Source organism: Phocoena sinus, chromosome 1 (assembly GCF_008692025.1).
Source record: "Phocoena sinus isolate mPhoSin1 chromosome 1, mPhoSin1.pri, whole genome shotgun sequence".
NCBI lineage: Eukaryota > Metazoa > Chordata > Mammalia > Artiodactyla > Phocoenidae > Phocoena > Phocoena sinus.
In genome coordinates, this window is record NC_045763.1 from 268741 (window position 1) to 286689 (window position 17949).

Here is a 17949-nt window from a genome sequence, read left to right on the forward strand (position 1 = left end):
TAGGAGCAGGAAGTCCTGGGCTTTGGGGTGAGGGGTGAGGAGGCTGGACCTGTGCGAGAGCCAGACCGGCCTGGCCTCTCTGCCATGCCAAGCTGGCAGTGCAGGATTCCTGGGGCTGAGGGCAGAACCGGGTGGGGGAGGGGTGGGGGCTGGCAGGACTCCCGCCCGCCCTTGCGACACTCGCTTCACCAGCCAGGCCTGGCCCAGCCTGGGAAGGTCTGCTGGAGGAGCCTGAGGTCTGTGGGTCTTCAGGACACGCTGGTTGTCGCCAGCCCCTCTTCCGTGCACACTTGGACTTCGGTTCCCGGGGGCCACGGGGTCCTGCGGCCCTCCAGTCAGGGCTCCAGGCGGGACTGTGGGGCCGTGACTTCTGGGGGAGGCGGCCTGGTGTGACCGTGGTGGGGGCTGGGGGGGAGGGCCCTGGACCAGGCCAAGGCCCCACAGCAGTCCCGCCTGCCCCAGGTGCCCCAGGCCCTCTCCAACTCCCTGGGAGAGCCTCACGGCCCCCGGGGGCAGCCAAGTCCAGAAGTGCCGCAGCCCATCCACAGCCCAGAGGGGACAGCAGTCGGATGCCCTAGAACCTGCGGCCATCCACCCTAGGTGCTGCTGGGAGTGCAGTCCAGTGGGAGTGTCCTCTGGATTGAGGGTCTTTGCAGAAGGGGCAGACTGGGGGTTTTTCTGGAGGGGCTTAATGGTGCAGGAAAGAGGACACAGAGAGTGAGGACCCCTTACCAATTGCGAGTACAAAATAGTTTATTTAAAAATGTACAGTTCAGGAGGGTGGGCTGGGCTCCCCGCCACTGCCCTCTGTCCCCCTGGCCACCCGAGGGAAGGGGCCAGCCCTGCCTGGGGAAGGGAGGAGCCGTGGGCAAAATGTGAAAATGAAAGAAAGATGGTGAGCCTGCTCCCTTTTCAGCAAGGGGCTGGTCTTGCGTGCGATTCACAGTGTGTATGGGGAAGGGGCCTCGCCAAGCTCTCTCCTGGACCTCAGTCTCCCCATCTGCAAGATGGAAGTTAGGGGGGCGGCCTCTGGGGCCCACAGGGATCTGTGATCCCTGGGAGCTCGGGGGACCATTTTGTCCACCCGACAGGAGCCAGCCCCAGAGAGCGGGGGCAGGTGTGCCGAACCGGGTGTGGGTTCCTCAGAGATCCCAGGGGGCTCCTCTGGGATCCCGGGGGTGGGGGCGGTAACCCTAGTTGTCAGCCAGAGACCCGAGCGAGAAGGTGGCGGCGCTGGGGGCGGCGGCGGGGGGTGGCCGGGGGAGGCAGTGCAGGCTCCCGGTCCTGAGCGCGCACTGCACGGGCCAGAGCACCACGCATAAGAGTGCGAGCAGCAGCACGGCGATGAGTGCCGCGCGCCTCCAGTCCCTGCGGCGGGCCCAGCAGCGGGCCAGGCAGCCCTGACGGCGGGCAGGGCCCGGGGTGGGCACGGGTGCTGCGGGCGTGGCGGGCTTGCTCGGGCTCACGTCCACGTACACAAAGCCGGGCGCCGCAGGGCCAGGCGCAGAGGGCGGCGGGCGGCAGCACAGCTTGGTGCCCTCCAGCCACACGGGCTCCTCCCGCCGCAGGTGTGCTGGCATCCGAGCCTGCAGCTGGCGGCTGGTGTGCAGCGCGGGGGCCCCGGCAATGGGCACGGCTGTGGGCCGCCGGCAGAACGGGCAGGGCACGACCTCGCTACCTGGCTGGCCTGCGGGCCGGGCGGCTGCCATCCGCGCAAGGCACTCCAGGCAGAAGACGTGGGTGCAGGAGAGCTCCTTGGGTGTCCTGAAGATGTTGTCGTAGCCCGAGAAGCAGATGGAGCATTCCAGCGGGGAGACCGCCTTCTCTGAGCCAGGGCTGCCGGGGGACCTGGGGCTGCCGGCCGAGCCGCGGGACCTGGGCACTGTGGCGGTGGGGCTGCTCCTGCCAGCAGGCGGCAGGGCCGTGTGCCACACCTGCGGGCCTGATGACATGGTTCTGGGCTGTGGGACAAACAGAGACCCCTGTGAGTGACCTCGATTGCCCCTTTCCTGCAAGGTCTGTCTGTCGCTGTCTCCCCGTCCCTCTCTTGCATCACCCAGAGATTCCGGGAAGGACACTGCCCATCTGCAGGCACCCCCACCAAGTCCCACCTGTCCCTGGCTCAAGGTCTTTCTGCTCAAGTTGTAACCCTGCGCTCCCCAGCCCCTCACCTGCTGAGTCAGGGCTCAGCATCCGGGGGTGCCCCAGCCTGCCTGGGCCCTGTGGACCACTGCTCTGTAGACCCTCCCACCAGCCCTGGCCTACCTGGACGTGCCACTGGGCAGAAATAAAGGTGATGATGACGATGGCCCACAACAGTTACTATTTACATCGGGGCTCTGCCAGGGTGGGCCCTGGGCACATGACACAGAACAGCCACGGTACATTAGAGGCGGCTCGGAGGCTGGGGTGACAGCCAGCGGGGCCCAGGCTCTCACAGGAGGAGTGTGGCTCTGGGTCAGGTGAAGTGGGTTTGAACACAGATCCCAGTGTGGGCGGCCGATTTGGTTGGCATGCGCCCGATCTGCGGGCAGTTGTGTGAGGGTGGGTGCCAGGCCTGGCGGGGTGAGGGTTGGGACTCTGGATCTAGAGCCGGCCTGAGCTGGATGCGCTGCGGGAGACTGGAGGGCCCGAGCAAGGGTGGTGGCCGTGGCCCGAGGAGGAGGTTTGTCCCCCAGCCACGGCCTGAACCTGCAGGGCTGCCTGGTGCTGGCCCTCAGGGCCTGGAAGTGATCCTCAGCCTGTGGCCGGGGGAGCGGGGGGCGGGGTGCTGGATGAGCCCCAGCCATCCTCCCTAGGCCGGCCCGCCACCTGGGAGCGTCACCCCAGCCACAGCTGCCATCAGGAGGCAGTGGGACGTTCTCCCCCTTGCCTGCTGCCCCTTCACGGGGTCCACGTCTCCTTCCCAGGCAGCCACGTGGCTCCTGCTTGGAGGAGGGCGGGTAAGGGGCTGACTCGCCCTTCACCTTCACGACGGACGCAGGAGGCCGGGGCCTTGGGAAGACACTGGCCACGTGACCCCATGGAGCCCAGGAAGGCCCCCCAGGGGTGACCTGACCCTGACTTGCTGGTCAGTCCAGGAGGGATGGTGGGATGACTTTGCAGTGACGTGTCACGAAGGCTCGGTGACCGCCGTGAGTCACGGTGACGTCACTGTGACATCACCAGTGCCCCGGCATCGCAGCATGAAGCGTCATTACGTTTGGTGACAGCAGCTGCCACAGGCCAGGCGGCAGCCTCAGCAGGGTCTGGGGGTACTGCAGGCTGTCCTCCCCCAGCCAGTTCACCCCACATAACCGGTTCCTTGGCACGGAGGCCCCACCCCTCTGAGGAGGTGCCCCACCCTGAGCCCATACAGGTGAGAGGTGAGTGCCAGTTGAGCCAGCCTTACCTGGTAGCCGGGGTCAGTGGGGCCCAGGCATGACCCTCTTGGCTGGCACGGCCAGGCTGCGGCCGCGAGCTCACTCGTCCTGGCAGCGCTGGGTCCTTCCCCTCCGGGCCTGGCTGCTGTTCCTCTCCAGGGCCGCTGTGGGGGCGGGGGGCCGGGGGGCGGGTGTGTGCACTCCTCCAGGTGTGGAGTGCTGTCTGAGGCGGGTGTGAGTTCTCTGGGCGTGGGCTCCCGGCAGGTGTATTTATACACTTGCTGGGATCATGCTGGCCGGGGGCGCGGCCCGCTTCCGGGATTGGCCGGCCTTCTGTCCTGTCCCTGGCAGGCTGGGCAGCCAGCCGAGGGCGGGGAGTCAGAAGTGAGAGGTCTGGGGTGGAGCCTGGGGTGGGGCTAGGGGTCGGTAGGGCTCTGTAGTCTGGGCAGGTCTGGGGGGGTGGCTGGATGCCTGGGTGAAACCTCTCCCCTACCCCCGTGGCCCCTGAGATGCCGGAGCAGCCCCTCCGGAAACAGATCTGCTCACCAACCCTGTTCCAGGTGGCGGCACCTGAGCTCCTGGGTGGGCCCCCCGGAGGGTCCCTGCCAGGAGCCCCCCACTCACGATCAGCTCACTGACATGCTCCCCGAGCAGCCCCTGCCCCTCGCCCCAACACCTGCCTCATCCGTGTGGCTGCCCACCCCAAACTTGGGCTTCTGCTGCCCCCGCCCCTCCCTCCCCACCTACAGCCTTTGGGGGCCGGGAGGGAGCTCCCTGCTCTGGGTCCAGAGAGTGGGGTGAGGAGTCAGGGCTGGGAGCACCCAAGGGCTGAGCCAGTGGTGAGGGTGGGCCAGGCGCCAGGCTGGCCACACGAACTTTCAGGGGAGCGTCTGCTGGGGCACCTCAGTTACACATGTAGGGCAGGGACTCCAAGGCAGTGCCCACCCAGCCAGGGGAGCCGGAAGTCTCCCGGGGGACGGGGAGCGGTTTCAGCCAGTAGGTACGGGGTCCCAGCAGACCACAGGGCCAGCCTGTGCAGAGGCCTGGCTGGAGGGCAGGATGTAGGGGGTGAGGGCTGGGCTGGAGGGGCCCGGGTCCTAGCCAGGGGCTCCCCCATCTGACACCTGATCCTGGCCCCAGGGTCACAGCAGGCTCTCCCCCACACCCCGTGGCTTCCCTGCCCCCACCCCCCAGCCGCACGCAGCACACCTCAGTGTGCACCTGATCTAGACTTGGGGCCCAGCCCTCCTGAGATGGGACCCCAGTCACGAGCCTGTGGGGAGGGGATGCTGGGCTTGGCGAGGCTGGGAGCAGCGTCCACCCTGGTGGGGGACGGCCCACCTCATCCCCACCCACCGGGCAGGGGCCCCCTGACTCCTCAGCGGGTAGTCCAGGACCCCCGGAGGCTGCCCAGCCCCAGTAGCACTAGGAGAGGCACTGACAGCCAACAGAAGTCAGAGGTCAGCAAGAGGAAGACCCTCCCTCAGCGTTAGGAGGTGGGTGCCCAGAGCAGGCTGCCTGGGCCAGACCCCAAGAGGAGCCACAGCGGGCTGGGGGGGCAGCCAGGCCTGCAGCCACAAGGAGGCTGAGCTGTGGGGTGGCTGCAGGGGCGGAGGGGACCTGGGCTTAGGAAGGGACTGGGGCTCCCGTGTGCTCCAGGAAGGGGGAGGAGCCTCAGCCAGGGGCTTGATGAGGGGGTGAGGAGTCTCTGTGAGGGGCGGGCCAGTCCGTGCGAGATGGGACTCGGGGTCGGTCACATGCTGCCTCCAGGAGGCATCCTCGGTCCTCTGAGAACACCTTCCCAAGGGCTCCTGGGAACCTCCGGGCTCCTCAGTGGACAGTCAGTGCCCAGAGGCAAGGGGACAGGAACACCTGAGGGATGTGCCGTCTGCGGTAGTGGCCAGGGCTCACCGCACGGGATCTCAGCACATTTGGGGCCCACCTGGTCCCCACACACCTGCTTGCTCTCCACCTTCACGAGGGAAGAGCAGCTGCTCCAGGTGTGAGCGTGGGCTTCGCCTGAGTGGGTGAGCTGTTCACCAACCCAACCCGGCTGGGTGTGCGAGCGCACGTGTGCAGGTGTCTGTGTGCGCGTGCAGGTGTGTGCACGCGTGAGGGGAGCACGGCGGCCGGCACGTGACCCTGGGGCTGGGACTCACTTGCTGGACCGGGCAGAGAACGAGGCCCACGGCGACCGCCCCTGTCCAGTTGCGGCTCTCAGATGTGGGGTCCCGGAGCCCTCAGGACACCTGGGAGTCCTGGGCTGGACACAGAAGCTGTCCTTGGCCAGAGGAGCAGGAGAGAGGCCTGCCCCCCAAGGGGTGGGGTGAGGACCGGCTTCAGATCCCTGAGGGCTGCCGGGGGCACACGAAATGGCCAGTGTGGGGAGAGGTCCCCACACAGGTGTAGATTCTGGTGTCCCCCACAGGCCAGAGGCTGGGCTGAAGCCGGGGCTCGGGGGGCGCACTTGCGCCCGGCCTCCCCCCCCGCCCCCGCCCACCCGTCCCCACACACACTCTGGGCTCCCGACAGGCTTGGTGAGGCCCTCTGGCCATGAGGGGGACTCCTCCGGTCCTGTCTCTCCAGCACCCAGCAGTGAGCTTGGTCCCCAAAGTCGGCCTGGCCTTGGAAGCCGGCTCCTACTGGGGCCCGGTGCCCAGGCCCCTGCCAGGCCCTCCACCCTCAGGTCACCCCCTCAGGCCCCGCTCGCCCTGCCCTGTGCTGCCACCTCCCACCTCTGCAGTGGGTGCGGCCTCTTGCTGACCTCTGACTTCTGACAGCTCTGGGTGCTCCTGCAGCGCTGTGAGCGGACGAGTGGACGAGCGAGCTGCAGCGTGGCCCCCGGGCCGGGCTCACCTCCCAGGGCAGGGGTCCCCGTGGCGGTTGACACAGTGGGGCTGGGGGGACAACGGGCGCCCCACCTGCCTGCTTTGGCCCCAACTGATAAGCCCACAAATCGGCCTTATCTTGGCTTCTTACGTGAGGGCCTGGAGTCCGGGTGAGGAATGGGTGACGGAGAGAAACTGGGGAGGCGGCTGTGCGTGGTGCCCGGCCCAGATGCCCTGCGCCTGCCAGCTGCCCCACCCCTATCTCGGGTGCCCCCCAACCCTGCCCACCGCTTTCTGGCCAGGATGCCCATCAGGGTCACGGGCTCACGAGTCCAGTGATGCCCCCCCAACTATTTGGGGGCCTGAGACAGTTCGCACCCAGGCCCAGGGGCCTCCGGCGGCTGAGAGCCCAAGGGGCCAGGCCACATAGGCCTGGGAAGTCAGGGGAAGCATCTCACGTGTGGGGACCAGAGGGCTGCAGGCTGAAACGCAGAGTTGAGTTTTGCTGCCGGGGATGGGGCAGGGCTGAGGCTGGGGGCTGCAGGCAAGGCAGGGGACAGGACATTAGAGAAGAGGGGCTCTGGGGGGCCCCGGGGAAGCCGAGGGTCATCTTGCGCCCACGGGAATCCCCTGGGCGACCCACAGCCCCTTAAGGCTGTCAGCCTGGAGGCAGGAGGTTCCCGGGCAGCCGCCCCCCAGAACAGAGGGCGGAGCCCCCCCGCAGCCCGGGCTGTGCTGACGCAGTACCCAGGGCCAGGCAGACGCCCCCCGGGCGCCCCGACGGCTGCAAGCCTGACGGGGTGGGCCAGGCTCTCTGCCCTGCCCCAGCTGTGTCCTGGCGGCTCTGGCTGGGACGCCCGGGATGAAGCCCGCTGCCAGTCGGCAAAGGTCCCTCCGAGGGCCACCCACCCACGGGACCCCACCTCCCCAAGGTGCCGCCAGCCTGCACTCTGTACCCACGTGTAGCTTCCTCCTGGGGGCTGTGAGGCGGGCACCACGGTGACCTCCCCGAGAGGCCCCATGGGTGCCCTGGCCGCACGGGGGCCTGCAGTCACCCGTGACTGCATGTCCCCCATGGGCCCGGTCACTTTACAGAAAAGCCCCCTGGGGGCACCCACACTCTTTCCCATCTCAGTCCTGACGGCTGGGGGCCACCAGGGACTCCTGCTCTCTGAGGCAGCTTGGGACAAGCCCCCTTCTCCCGAGGCTAAGATCCTGAGAGCTCCCCGCCCTCCCCAGCGCGAGGCCGGGCTCGGCAGCAAGGCTCCACCCCTGCTGAGGAGCCGGTGAACCTTAGGCCGGCGAGAAGGGCCTGAGTGGTTCATTGACGCTGATTTCAGGTGGCCGCCCCCTCTCAGCTGCCGGTCAGTCATCGTTCATGTCCTGGCGACCGAGCTTGTGTCCATAAACCACAAACACCCCAGTGGGAATCCCAGTGCAGAAAGCAGGAGGCTGGCCACACAGGCCCTGCCGTGGGCCCCGCGGACGTGGACCAGACACCGGAGGAGGAAAACGTCAGTCCCCGTGGAGGCTCTGGGGAGGCCAGGCAGCACCCTGCCCGTGCTCAGTGGGCACCCCGACGCTCCCCCATTTCCACAGGAACCCAGAGCCGTCCCTCCGCAACCGGCCGAGGCAGGGAACACGGGCTGCTGCCTCGGGGCGGGGGCAGCGGGACGGGACTGCTGGCCAGGGCGGCCCTCGGAAGGTCCAGCGAGACAGCCAGTCCAGGCGGCAGTCACAGGTAAATGTGGCCCCGGGTTGACACGTCCCCGGGGGGGTCTCGACCTCCAGCAGCTTCGGGCCAGTGTCCATCTCAAGGTGGATGAGGACCTCCAGTGCCTGGGGCGCAGGCGGGGTGCAGACGAGGGCAGCGTGCCGCTTGGACTTCTGTGCAAAGTGCTTTCTGCTTAAGCACAGGTAAGAGTCAGCAGGAGGCCAGGCGACTCACTCCCGTGGCGCCTGGAAGTGGGCAGCTGTGGCCGCGCAGGACAGCCCTGCGGGCGCCTGAGCCCAGGGGCCGGTTTGCAGGCCCCAAACTGCCTGTGTGTGGATGCGGCCGGACCCCCCAAAGGCCTCGGCCTCACTGCTCTCAGAGGGGGTGTGGGGGGGGTCTGCCCACCATGGGCTCCAAGGCGGAGGGGCACCCGGGTCCTGCAGGTCGTCTCTCCCGAGGAGCCTGGACCCCATGCGGCCTGGTTCCCCGGCCCGGCTCAGGGCCAGAGGCTGGAGTGCTGCCCCGGGTCAGTCACGCTGAGCGGCTGTGTGCGCTGAGGAAGGCCTGCGGGCAGGCGGCTCTCACTCCACATCTGTGGCTAGAGAGGGACGAGCCAGGGCCGTGTGCAGGCCTGTCCTGAGGCCTCGCTGGGCAGCGCCCAGCCTTCGTGTGGGCCCCCCCTCAGCAGCACGCGGGGCTGTGGATGGGCCGCGGGATCAGACGTTGCTCACCCGGGCCTCCATGGAGGAGACGGCAGTGGGGCCCACGTCCCTGTCCGAGGGCCGCTCGCGCCGGACGTAGCGCGGCTTCCGCACTGAAATAGGGTCAGAGACAGGCGGGATCAGAGTGGGGCCTGGGGCGGCAGGGAGGGCCTGGGGTCGCGGGCCTCCCTGGGGCTCACGGGAGTGGGGCTGGAGCAGCCACCAGGGAGGAAGCCCACCGGGCTCCAGCTCCCGGACACCTGGTGCCCCTCGGCCCGGGAGAGGGCCCGGCTCTCCCAAAACACAAAGGTACAGGTCATGTGATGCACTGCAGGGTGGATGGTATCCCCCCAACTACAAACGCGTGTCCACGCCCTAAGGCCCAGAACCTGCGGGTGCAACCTTACTTGGAAAAATGGTCTCTGCAGATGTGATTATCTGATGGGCCCTAAATCCAGCGACCAGTGGTCTCGGGAGAGGGAGGGAGATACAGAGGGGAGAAGCCAGCGGAAGACGCAGCAGCGGCTGGAGGGACGCGGCCCAAAAGCCCAGGGACACCTGGAGCCCCAGAGGCTGGGAGAGGCGGGAAGGACCCGCCCCAGAGCCTCCGGAGGGAGCAGGTGGCCTCCAGAACCGTGAAGAGAAGACACTTCCGTTCTCCCGAGCCCCCGGGATACTTTGTTACGGCCGCCCCAGGAGACTGACGCAGGCACCTTGTGCTTGGACACGGTGCTGCTTTGGAGAGATCAGACAAGTGTCTCACTGGACAGGGCAGATCTCGCCTTGACCGAGGGACTTCTCTGTCCCCAAGGAGGAGGATGTCCTCACCTGTCCCCACTCCAGACCTCCACACGGTGGCAGGAACACGGTCTAGGGAAGAGGCAGGTGGCCTGTGTGATGTGACCTCTGTGCTCACAGGGTCAACTGTGACACAGCTACTGCTCAGGAGGGACCACGGGAGGGCCCCGTGCCGGCCACCGGCTCCCTGCTCAGGCAGAGCTGGGACCTGGTGGAGGGCTGAGGGCGGCAGGGCTGACCCCTGACCCGTGTTGGGAACACCCTGCCCCCCTCGAGAGACACAGCATCTCAGGAATAAAAGGGAAAAGGCACGAAAGCTGTGGATGATGAAGAGGGGCTTGGCCGGCACCCCTGCAGCGGCCATGGGCCTGGCGTTTTGAAATTCCCACCAGAGATGAGGCATCCCGACAGGGCGAGGGACAGGAAAGCACTGACGCACCTGAGGACGGAGGTGGGGGAATCATCGCGGCCTTGAAAAGGGGAAAAGGCACAGTGAGAACCGGAGATGGGATGGCCCCCAGCCCAGACACACAGACACCCAGACGCACACACACGGGGCCTCAGCCCACCTATCAGGTACTTACAAGCTTCGCCAGGCTGCAGGCTGGGGGCTGTAGGGGAGAGCACAGGTGTCACCTGGAGGCCACACAGCTGCCTCAGCCCTGGGGGGGCCCTCAGCCTGGGCGGGGGTCCCTCAGCCTCGGGACAGGGGTCTCTCAGTCTGGGAGGGACCCTCAGCCTCTGCTGCTGGGCCCTCAGCTTGGGCAGGGGTCTACAGGCCTGAGGTGGGGGTCCATCAGCCTGAGGGTTCCACAAGCCTGCAGAGGGTCCCCGGCTCCAGGCTCACTCCAGTCCCTCACTCCTGTGCCCAGCGGTGCCCTTCAGCCTGCCCGGGCCCCATCTCCCACCACACTCCGGTGGTGTCCCGCCAGCGCTCTGGGCCAGCCGCCCCACCCCCAGCTTCCCACCAGAGCAGATAAGCCGGCCTGCAGAGTGTCTGCCCCCGTCACCCTCCACACTGAGACCCCACGACATCCACCCAGAGCACTCCCAGGACGTGACCGCCCCTCTTATCCTCAGGCCGAGAGCCACGTGACAAACCCAGTCCCCTCCAGGGGGCCACAGATTGCGGCCTCGCACCGGACACCTGCATCTCGGCCCCAGCCCCGCTCCGTGCCCCGGGCACACCCCGGCAGGAGGGGTACCTTTGTTTCTTCCATAGAAGACGTCAGGCAGCTTACTGGCACGCTTGAGGTAGAAAGAATGCAGCCACGGAGAGGATGAGGCCCGAGCTGATGAGAAACGTCCCCAGGAAGAGGGAGGCTGCCACCTGGGGGCCCCCTGCAAGCGAGGTGAGGGCTGCCAGGGGTGCACTACCTGGGCTCCCACAGGGGCCAAGGGGTTCACACACAGGGGTGTGGGTCCCCCCTGCACTCAAACTGCCCAGGCCTCAGTTCTCCGGGGCGTGGGCTGTCAAGACGTTCAGTGATCCTGGCCCCCGAGCCCCGCATCTCCTCCCTTGACACTCAGTGCGGACTCTGGGGCCCCCGTGGCCCTGGCGTGCGGACACACCCCACCTTGCCTCTCTGGAGCTGGTCAGCTGTCACCCGGGGGTGGCCCCTCCCAGCACCAAGATGCCTGCTGTCTTCACCTCCACAGGTTCAGGCAGGCCGGCGGGCGGATGCCAAGCTGGAGGCTCTGCGTTTAGGTGCCCGTGGGAAGCGCCTTCCTGACCCTGACACACAGGCACAAGGCCGGCCACGCTAGAGCCTCAGGAGGGACGGGTTCCAGCTACGCCGCCCCAAACCTGCCAGCTGGAAGCGGGCTCAACGCTGGACTGCAGGGGCCTCATCTGCCACCCTCTGGTGCAAGGCCCAGGCCCACATCGTAAGAAGCCGGGACTGTCTGGGCCCACCCTGCCCAAACACTGCTGGTCGGCCCATGCCAGCACAAGGCCACTTGCTTCCGGTCCTGAGACTCGCAGGGAAGGCCTAAGCCGTTGGTCTAGGTCAACGTGTCCTCTGCTGAAGGACCAGGATCTGGGGGGTCATGACCCCCATCACAACCCAGTCACCTCAGAAGAGGTGGCTACACCCTGGGGCAGGTCCCGTGCCGTGACTGCAGTGGTCATTGGTGGCCTGGGCACCACACCCCCGCAGCATGGCCACTCCCTGTGGCTCGGCCAGCGTCTCAGGTACGACAGGATGCCTCGCAGCAGGAACAGGCGGGGTACCAGGGCGTCTCCCGTGTCTGCACCTGAGGACCAGGTGGTATGGAGGGCATGTCTGCCTGCCTGCAGCGTCTCAGTCCCCTCCAAGACCTATGTCCTAGAAGAGCCACCGGGGACGGTGCAAGGGGACTTCAGATGCCCTCCCACCTTGGAGAACTGCACATCCTGAGCTCCCAGGGACCAAGGGGCCGGGTGCCTCTAAGCCAGGCAAAGGGTTAAGACGTGCAGCCCATTCAGAGGCACGTGGGGGTCCACGCCAAGCGACCCCAGCCGCACCCACCCTTTTATTTATTTATTTATCTTTTGCAGTACACGGGCCTCTCACTGTTGCGGCCTCTCCCGTTGCGGAGCACAGGCTCCAAACGCCCAGGCCTCAGCAGCCATGGCTCACGGGCCAGCCACTCCACTGCATGTGGGATCTTCCCAGACCGGGGCACGAAACCCGTGTCCCCTGCATCGGCAGGCAGACTCTCAACCACTGCGCCACCAGGGAAGCCCAGCACCCACCCTTTTAAATCAACCCCAGACCCTGGCTTCAAAGCCGACCGAGCTTCCATACCGTCCGGGGTCCTGGTCCGTGACCAGGGCTGGGTCCCGGTACAGAGCTCTTGGCTGGGGTGGAGCCTGCCTTTGACTGTGGACATGGCCCTTCCGTGGCCAGCATCGGTGATTGGGTCTGCGCTGGGAATGGCTCTGATGGTGCCCTTGTGTCCCCCCAGGACTGGTCCGGTGAGCCGAGAGACTTACCAAAACTCGGCCGCCCAGGCATCCCCGTGCTCCTGTTCATGGGGAAGTGCGCGCCCGGGCAGCGACTGCGGGGGAACAGAGCAGTCAGTGCGGCTGGCTCCACAGGCCGCCAGACCCACGTGAGGTCCTGGACCAGGCACGGGGGCCCCGCAGAGGACCCCTGGGGAGCCAGAGATGCAGCCCAAATGGGCCGGAAATGAGACAGGGAGGTGGCCATGGGGACAGAGCAGCCCCCCACCCCACAGCTGTCCTGGGGGGCAAGAGGACTCGGGGAGAGGGCTCCTGGGAGGTTGTCCACCGAGGGACAGTGGCCCAGGTGTGGGGACAACAGCGAGGACTCCCACCCTTTCCCCAGAATGTGGAGGTGTGGACCCTTGGTGGGCAGCGGGCAGGGGGAGGGGCGGGGGGACATACAGCCTCTGCACTCGGAGCTGTTGTGAGTCCCGTTCCCGCAGCGGATGCAGTGACGGTCCCGTCCTCGGCCCGGTGCCCGTAGCAGGCCTGTGCCGGGAGACAGGAGCTCGGCTCAAAGCAAGGCCACGCCAGCCGGCTGCCCTCAGGGAGTGCTACGCTCTGAGTCTGTAAAACCACATTTATTCCAGGATGCTAGTTCACCCACTCTGGAAGCTTGGATGGACTTCAGAACAAGAACCGCCCCTGCGGGAACTGCAGCCAGCCCTCTCTCGCACAGGCATTCCCACCGGCCCCTTGCCAGATGCCTCGGAAAGGGTTGCAGAGGCCCGGAATGGGGACCCGAAACTGACAGGTGCCGAGTATACACGCTGGGAGGGGACGAGAGATGAGCCCCACCTCCCACATCCGCCAGGGGCTGCAGCGCACTCCCACTCGGCCGCCACGAGGGACAGGGGCCGTCCTGCGCCGGTGTGCTGCCGGCCGCCCCCGCCCCCGGGCGGCCCAAGCACCCTCGACCCGCGTTCCTGCCCTGCCTAACGCCGCGGCCAGCGGCCTCCCCACAGCCTGCGGCCCGCCCTGGGCTGGGAGCGGTCCAGCGCTTGCCAGCCGGCGGTCTGCAGGCAGTCCACCTGGCCCGCTGCGCCCTTAAGGGCAGAGATTGCATCTTACACCTTTATTTCTTCTCAACACCCCGGCACGTAGCACGGGCTGAGAGAACGTACTGGAGAAATACTGGTGCAGGTGCTGGAGGCCGGCACAGACTTGACCAGCACGCAGTCTGCACACAAACGGGTCCCCTCAGAGGAAGGCCTTCCTGCTGTGACGCCAAGCAGATGGCAGGGTCTGAAGAGTGACGGGGGCGCACGGGCTGAGCGCCGTGCCAGGAGGCCACGTCAGACCCAACGTGGAATCATACAAGTATCAGGAACAGGCCTTCGTTTCTCGTAAGACCAGGGCTTCTCTTCTGAAGTAGTGGGACCTCTTTTCCCTTCACTCGGCATTTCTTGGGAGGGGCTGACCTCTGGGGGGCTGATCGAGGAGGCCTAGGAACGTGGGGGTCCTGGGTACAGGACCTGTCGCCAAGGCAACGATTCTCCCGAGAGCTCCCTCCGCCAGCCCCAAGGTACCTGGGCTCCTTGGTGAAGCCGCCAGGGCTGCTGGCCACAAGGAGGCCCTGCGCTGTGTGTGCGGGAACGAAGCACAGCTGGGGGCCAGGCCCAGTAACCAGATCTAAGGAGGCGAAGGTTGACTTTGCTGAGCCTTAAGCCCCTTGAAAAGCAGCGCACGGCCTGGCTCACTGGGTTCCCTGCCTTGCCCAGTGAGTAAGGAAGGTCAACCGCCCGGCAGGGCCAGGGACCTCAGGAAGAGAGGAAGTCACTCAAACCTAGAGGTACTGCAGGCAAAGTCTGGTGCTGAGTCCTTGGCTTTGGCTTCCTGGACTTCAAGAGGCCCTGGGCAAAGGCCAGCAAAGCAGACTTAAAAAGAGCCTGTGTGGTCAGTCGCTGTTGTGGCTGAATTTCCTTCAACAATCAGGCCAAGCTTAGTGAGGCTAGGCTTCTTTGTAAGACAATTAGTGTCATTGTGACTCTCTCTGGTAGAAAGCGGGCTGGCTGCGAGAGAGAAGTGACCTTTCAGTAGGACACTATGATCTGCCTGATGGAGAAGATTCCAGTCCTGACCTGGGCCCTCGAGGCCCGGCCGCCTGTAAACTGGACCGGGTGCTGAAATCCCCAGTCTCCCCCACTGTCTGGCTCTGACTCTCCATACTAACGTTTCCGCTTCTCTCCCACCCTTCTGAAGTGGTATCACAAGGACCAGAACTGCCGTTTCCGAAGCCCTGCAAACCGATGTGAACTTCAGGCAGTCACCTCGACAGGTTGCGGCAACGGCGGGCCACTGGGAAAGTTCCTGAGAGACTAGGCTGCGTCGAGGGTCTCCACGCTGTCCCCGCCCCACCTACTGCCCACACACAGAGGTTTCACTGGTGGAAGCCCACCCACAGTCCTCCTCCTGCGCTGTCTGATGGGACGGGCTGTCCCAGGACTGAGGGTCAGCGAGACACGGGAGCTGGTGCTTATCTGGTTCCTTTTCTGCTCGTTCCATCTGTGTCCCCTCCCCTTTTGCCGACCTCCTATCCCACAACTTCTAACCAATCTCTCCACAGCTACCAACTTGGCTTTTAATATGTGAAACTTTCTGAAGGTAAAGTCTCAAGTGGGGAGGAGACAAACCCCATATGGGAGCTGCCCCCTGCCCCCCAACCAGGAGAGAAGACGGGAGTCGGGCAACCATGTTACAATCATCCCCGTCTCCCTTCGGCTGCCCCAGTGTTTCAGCCACTTGCCCACAATCGCCTCCTTGTTCAACCTGATGTGTAAGCGCTGATTCTGCCACTTACTTGGGACTCCACTTCCTCCCATGTCCTGTAAAACCTGTACACGTCTCTGTACTTTGCTGCTCCTGTCTTATGTCAGCTTATCTCAGGGCAGCTGAAACTCCCTGCGAGGGAAGAGGCAGTCTTACCTGCCCCCACCCCGCAGGCCTGGAGCCACCGTGTCCTCCTGGGGTCCTGCCCCCACCTCCCAGGACAAGGCCCCATCACGCTTGCTGCCTCTGCCCACCCCTCCGGCCCCTCCTTCCCGAGGCCATCTAGGCTGGCTCATGCCAAAGCTCACCTGGGCCACACAGGTTAGTGCCTGGGCAGGTGGCGTTGGTGTCCACCACGTCCACACAACACTTGGGCTGCTGGCCCTAGAGGGGAGATAGTGGTGAGTTTCCAGACCCTGCAGCCGGGCAGCTTGTGCGGGCCAGGCCCAGGGCGATATCCGCAGAGGGGCTCCCGGCAAGCTCACCCCCAACACCTGGGGCTCTGGCTCTTGTAGTCAGCGTCCGGTGACTGTGCCTCGCTGACCCAGAGCAAGGTGAGGACGCACGGCCACACCGCACAGACGCTCCCTGGGACAGCACTTGGTGTCCGGCGAGCATTTGGTGACTGAACCAACAACCGAAGTGTTGGGCTGGGACCTGCCAGGGCACATTCCGTGGCACCTGGACTCCCAAAGGCAGGAATCCCTCGGGGGATCCCTCGGGGCCCACCCAGAGATTCTGTTGGGGGTGGGCTGGAGCAGCCTGGTGGGCAGGGGGTGGTCCTCTCTCCACTGCCCGCCCACCCTCCCCTTGGGGCCTCCCTGCAGCCCCTTCTTTTCTCACGGGTGTCTCCTGGGTCATGGGAAGAGCCGCCACCTCTCGCCTTGTGGGCCACAGGTGGGCACAGGGCAGGCATTTCAACCGTGAAGTTATTTATATTAGTCGCCACTTGCAGCTGGTGGCTTTGAAAATCAAAAGATGAAGCTGCTAAGAAAGGAAGCACATGTGCTTCTGGACAGTGGTAAAACAGGAAGATAACTCCAGGCCCCCTCGGCCTCCCGAAGTGAGAGACCTGTGCAGCCCTCACAGCGCGTCTGCCCGTGCTCCCGACCAAAACAGCCCACCTTCCTGGACACTTCTGTGATGCTTCTGCAAGTCTACAGGCACCTCCATCGGGGCTCCAGCTCGGCCCCCACAGAGGAAAGGCCAGGCCCACGCGCAGGAGTGGGCGCTGCGGGCACTGCACTCACAGACCAGGCGGCGGCAGGGGCCCTCGGGGGGCGTCCGGGCAGCTCCGCTCTGTGCGCTCAGCCCAGCCGAGCTGGTTTCCCAGGACTGGCACGCTGTGATTTGCAAGGGGCACCTCAGGGCGGCTGAGGAATGGTGGGCGCATCCTGGACTCCAGGGGGCCAAGGCCGAGCCCGAGGGGGAAGCCTGGCTGTCCTGTCCACCCAACCCGGCAGGGGCAGAGCGGCTGGAAGGCTCACCATCCTGGAGGACGAGCAGCTGGGTGTGTGCACACATGGCCGGGCACCTCCAGAAACCACAGGCCTGGCACACCTGTGTCACCGGCTTGGGAGAGCCATGACCTGGCCGAGTCTGAGCCTGAAGTGGGCGTCTCTGTCCGCCCACTAGCTGTGGCCAGTGCCAGTGGGGGCAGCTCTGTGGAGACCCTATTCAGCTCCAGAAAGAGGTCTAGTTGGGCAGAGGGAAAGGAGGTTCTAGCAGGCAGAGTGGAGCAGGTGCCAGGGGCGGGGCTGTGCGTCTGCTGCCCGCCCAGAGGCACAGGCCCCTCTGACCCTGGCAGTGGGCACGGCCAGCGTCTCGGGGGCCGGGACAAGGGTGGCACCTAGAGGTGGAAGGGCGAGCCCCTGGGTGAAGAGCCCACGAGCCACGTGCTGGGTGCTCACCGCACTTCCTGAGGATCTACTGGCAACTTCCACCAGGAGGCTGGCCAGGAGGACGGCGCGCTGGCAGCGCCATGTCCCGGAGCTCAGGGTCTGCGAGAGGAGAGGGTGCCGTGTGGCCACAGGCGACGCCTGGCAGGGCAGGGCACCGGGCGGGGGCCAGAGCACAGGATGCTTACCTGGCCCTCCTGGAGCCCGGCAGACCCTCGGCCCGGGGCCTGCAAATCGAGGTGGATAGGTGAGGCCGTGCTGCTGGTCAAGCGCAGCCAAACCACGCCCGGGGCTCGGGGTCCAACTGGACTTTTCATCAGGAAACCCCATGGCTCGGCCCACCCGGACCAGGATCTTATGGACTCACTCCCTCCTCCGCCAGTTTCCCACCGTTCGCTGCTGCTTCCAGGAAGAAGGACTGAGCAGAGAGGGTCTGGGTGAGCCAGTCCCGCCCCAGAGCTCGGACGGCCCTCCCACCCGCCATCTCATCCTGTCCTCGTAAGACCCGAATTCGATTTCCGGTATTTCCACCCAGAGACGGAATGGCAAGGGTGCCTCTGGGGCGGCCAGGCTGGTCAGGACCCCTCGGTCTTAACAGTTTTGTGCCGTTGGCCCTGTTGTCATCACGGGGAGGGTGTGTGGAAAACACCCAGCTGGGGCACTAAAAGCGTGACACAGGCAGGTACTGGGTGCAGGTGCCTCTGGCGGGTGATGGATCCAGAGAGCAGACAGACTGCAAGTAAAACTTCCTAACGCTAAAGCCACACGAAACGCGGACAGCACACGCGATCCAGCGCTCACGGTGCCACACTTCTAACGCAACCGGGGAAACACGCCGGCCTGCAAACCCCGGAAGTAAATCGTGAGTCGGGTTTTTATTCTGAAAGGTG

At 65.7% G+C, this 17949-nt stretch overlaps 3 protein-coding genes across 3 annotated transcripts; all 3 read right to left on the reverse strand.

The window, feature by feature from the left end:
• Positions 1-735: 735 nt before the first annotated feature.
• Positions 736-3517, reverse strand: RNF223 (ring finger protein 223). The gene is made up of 2 exons (XM_032629270.1): positions 3392-3517; positions 736-1961 (listed from the first exon to the last, which is right to left on the reverse strand). Exon 2 carries the CDS (start codon positions 1950-1952, stop codon positions 1194-1196), a length of 759 nt encoding a protein of 252 aa, XP_032485161.1. The 5' UTR covers positions 1953-1961; positions 3392-3517; the 3' UTR covers positions 736-1193.
• A 1021-nt stretch (positions 3518-4538) lies between these two features.
• LOC116752387 lies at positions 4539-7595 on the reverse strand. Its single transcript, XM_032629268.1, has 2 exons — positions 6127-7595; positions 4539-5716 (listed from the first exon to the last, which is right to left on the reverse strand). The coding sequence occupies exon 1, from the start codon at positions 7561-7563 to the stop codon at positions 6631-6633; it is 933 nt and encodes a 310-aa protein (XP_032485159.1). The 5' UTR covers positions 7564-7595; the 3' UTR covers positions 4539-5716; positions 6127-6630.
• On the reverse strand, positions 7497-17442 carry C1H1orf159 (chromosome 1 C1orf159 homolog). Its single transcript, XM_032629271.1, is given in 11 exon segments — positions 7497-8718; positions 9843-9873; positions 9992-10014; positions 10609-10663; positions 10665-10744; positions 12381-12445; positions 12791-12845; positions 12848-12879; positions 15469-15545; positions 17072-17161; positions 17248-17442. Coding segments are annotated over 11 exon segments (735 nt in total). The 5' UTR covers positions 17377-17442; the 3' UTR covers positions 7497-8620.
• Between the last annotated feature and the right edge of the window lie 507 nt (positions 17443-17949).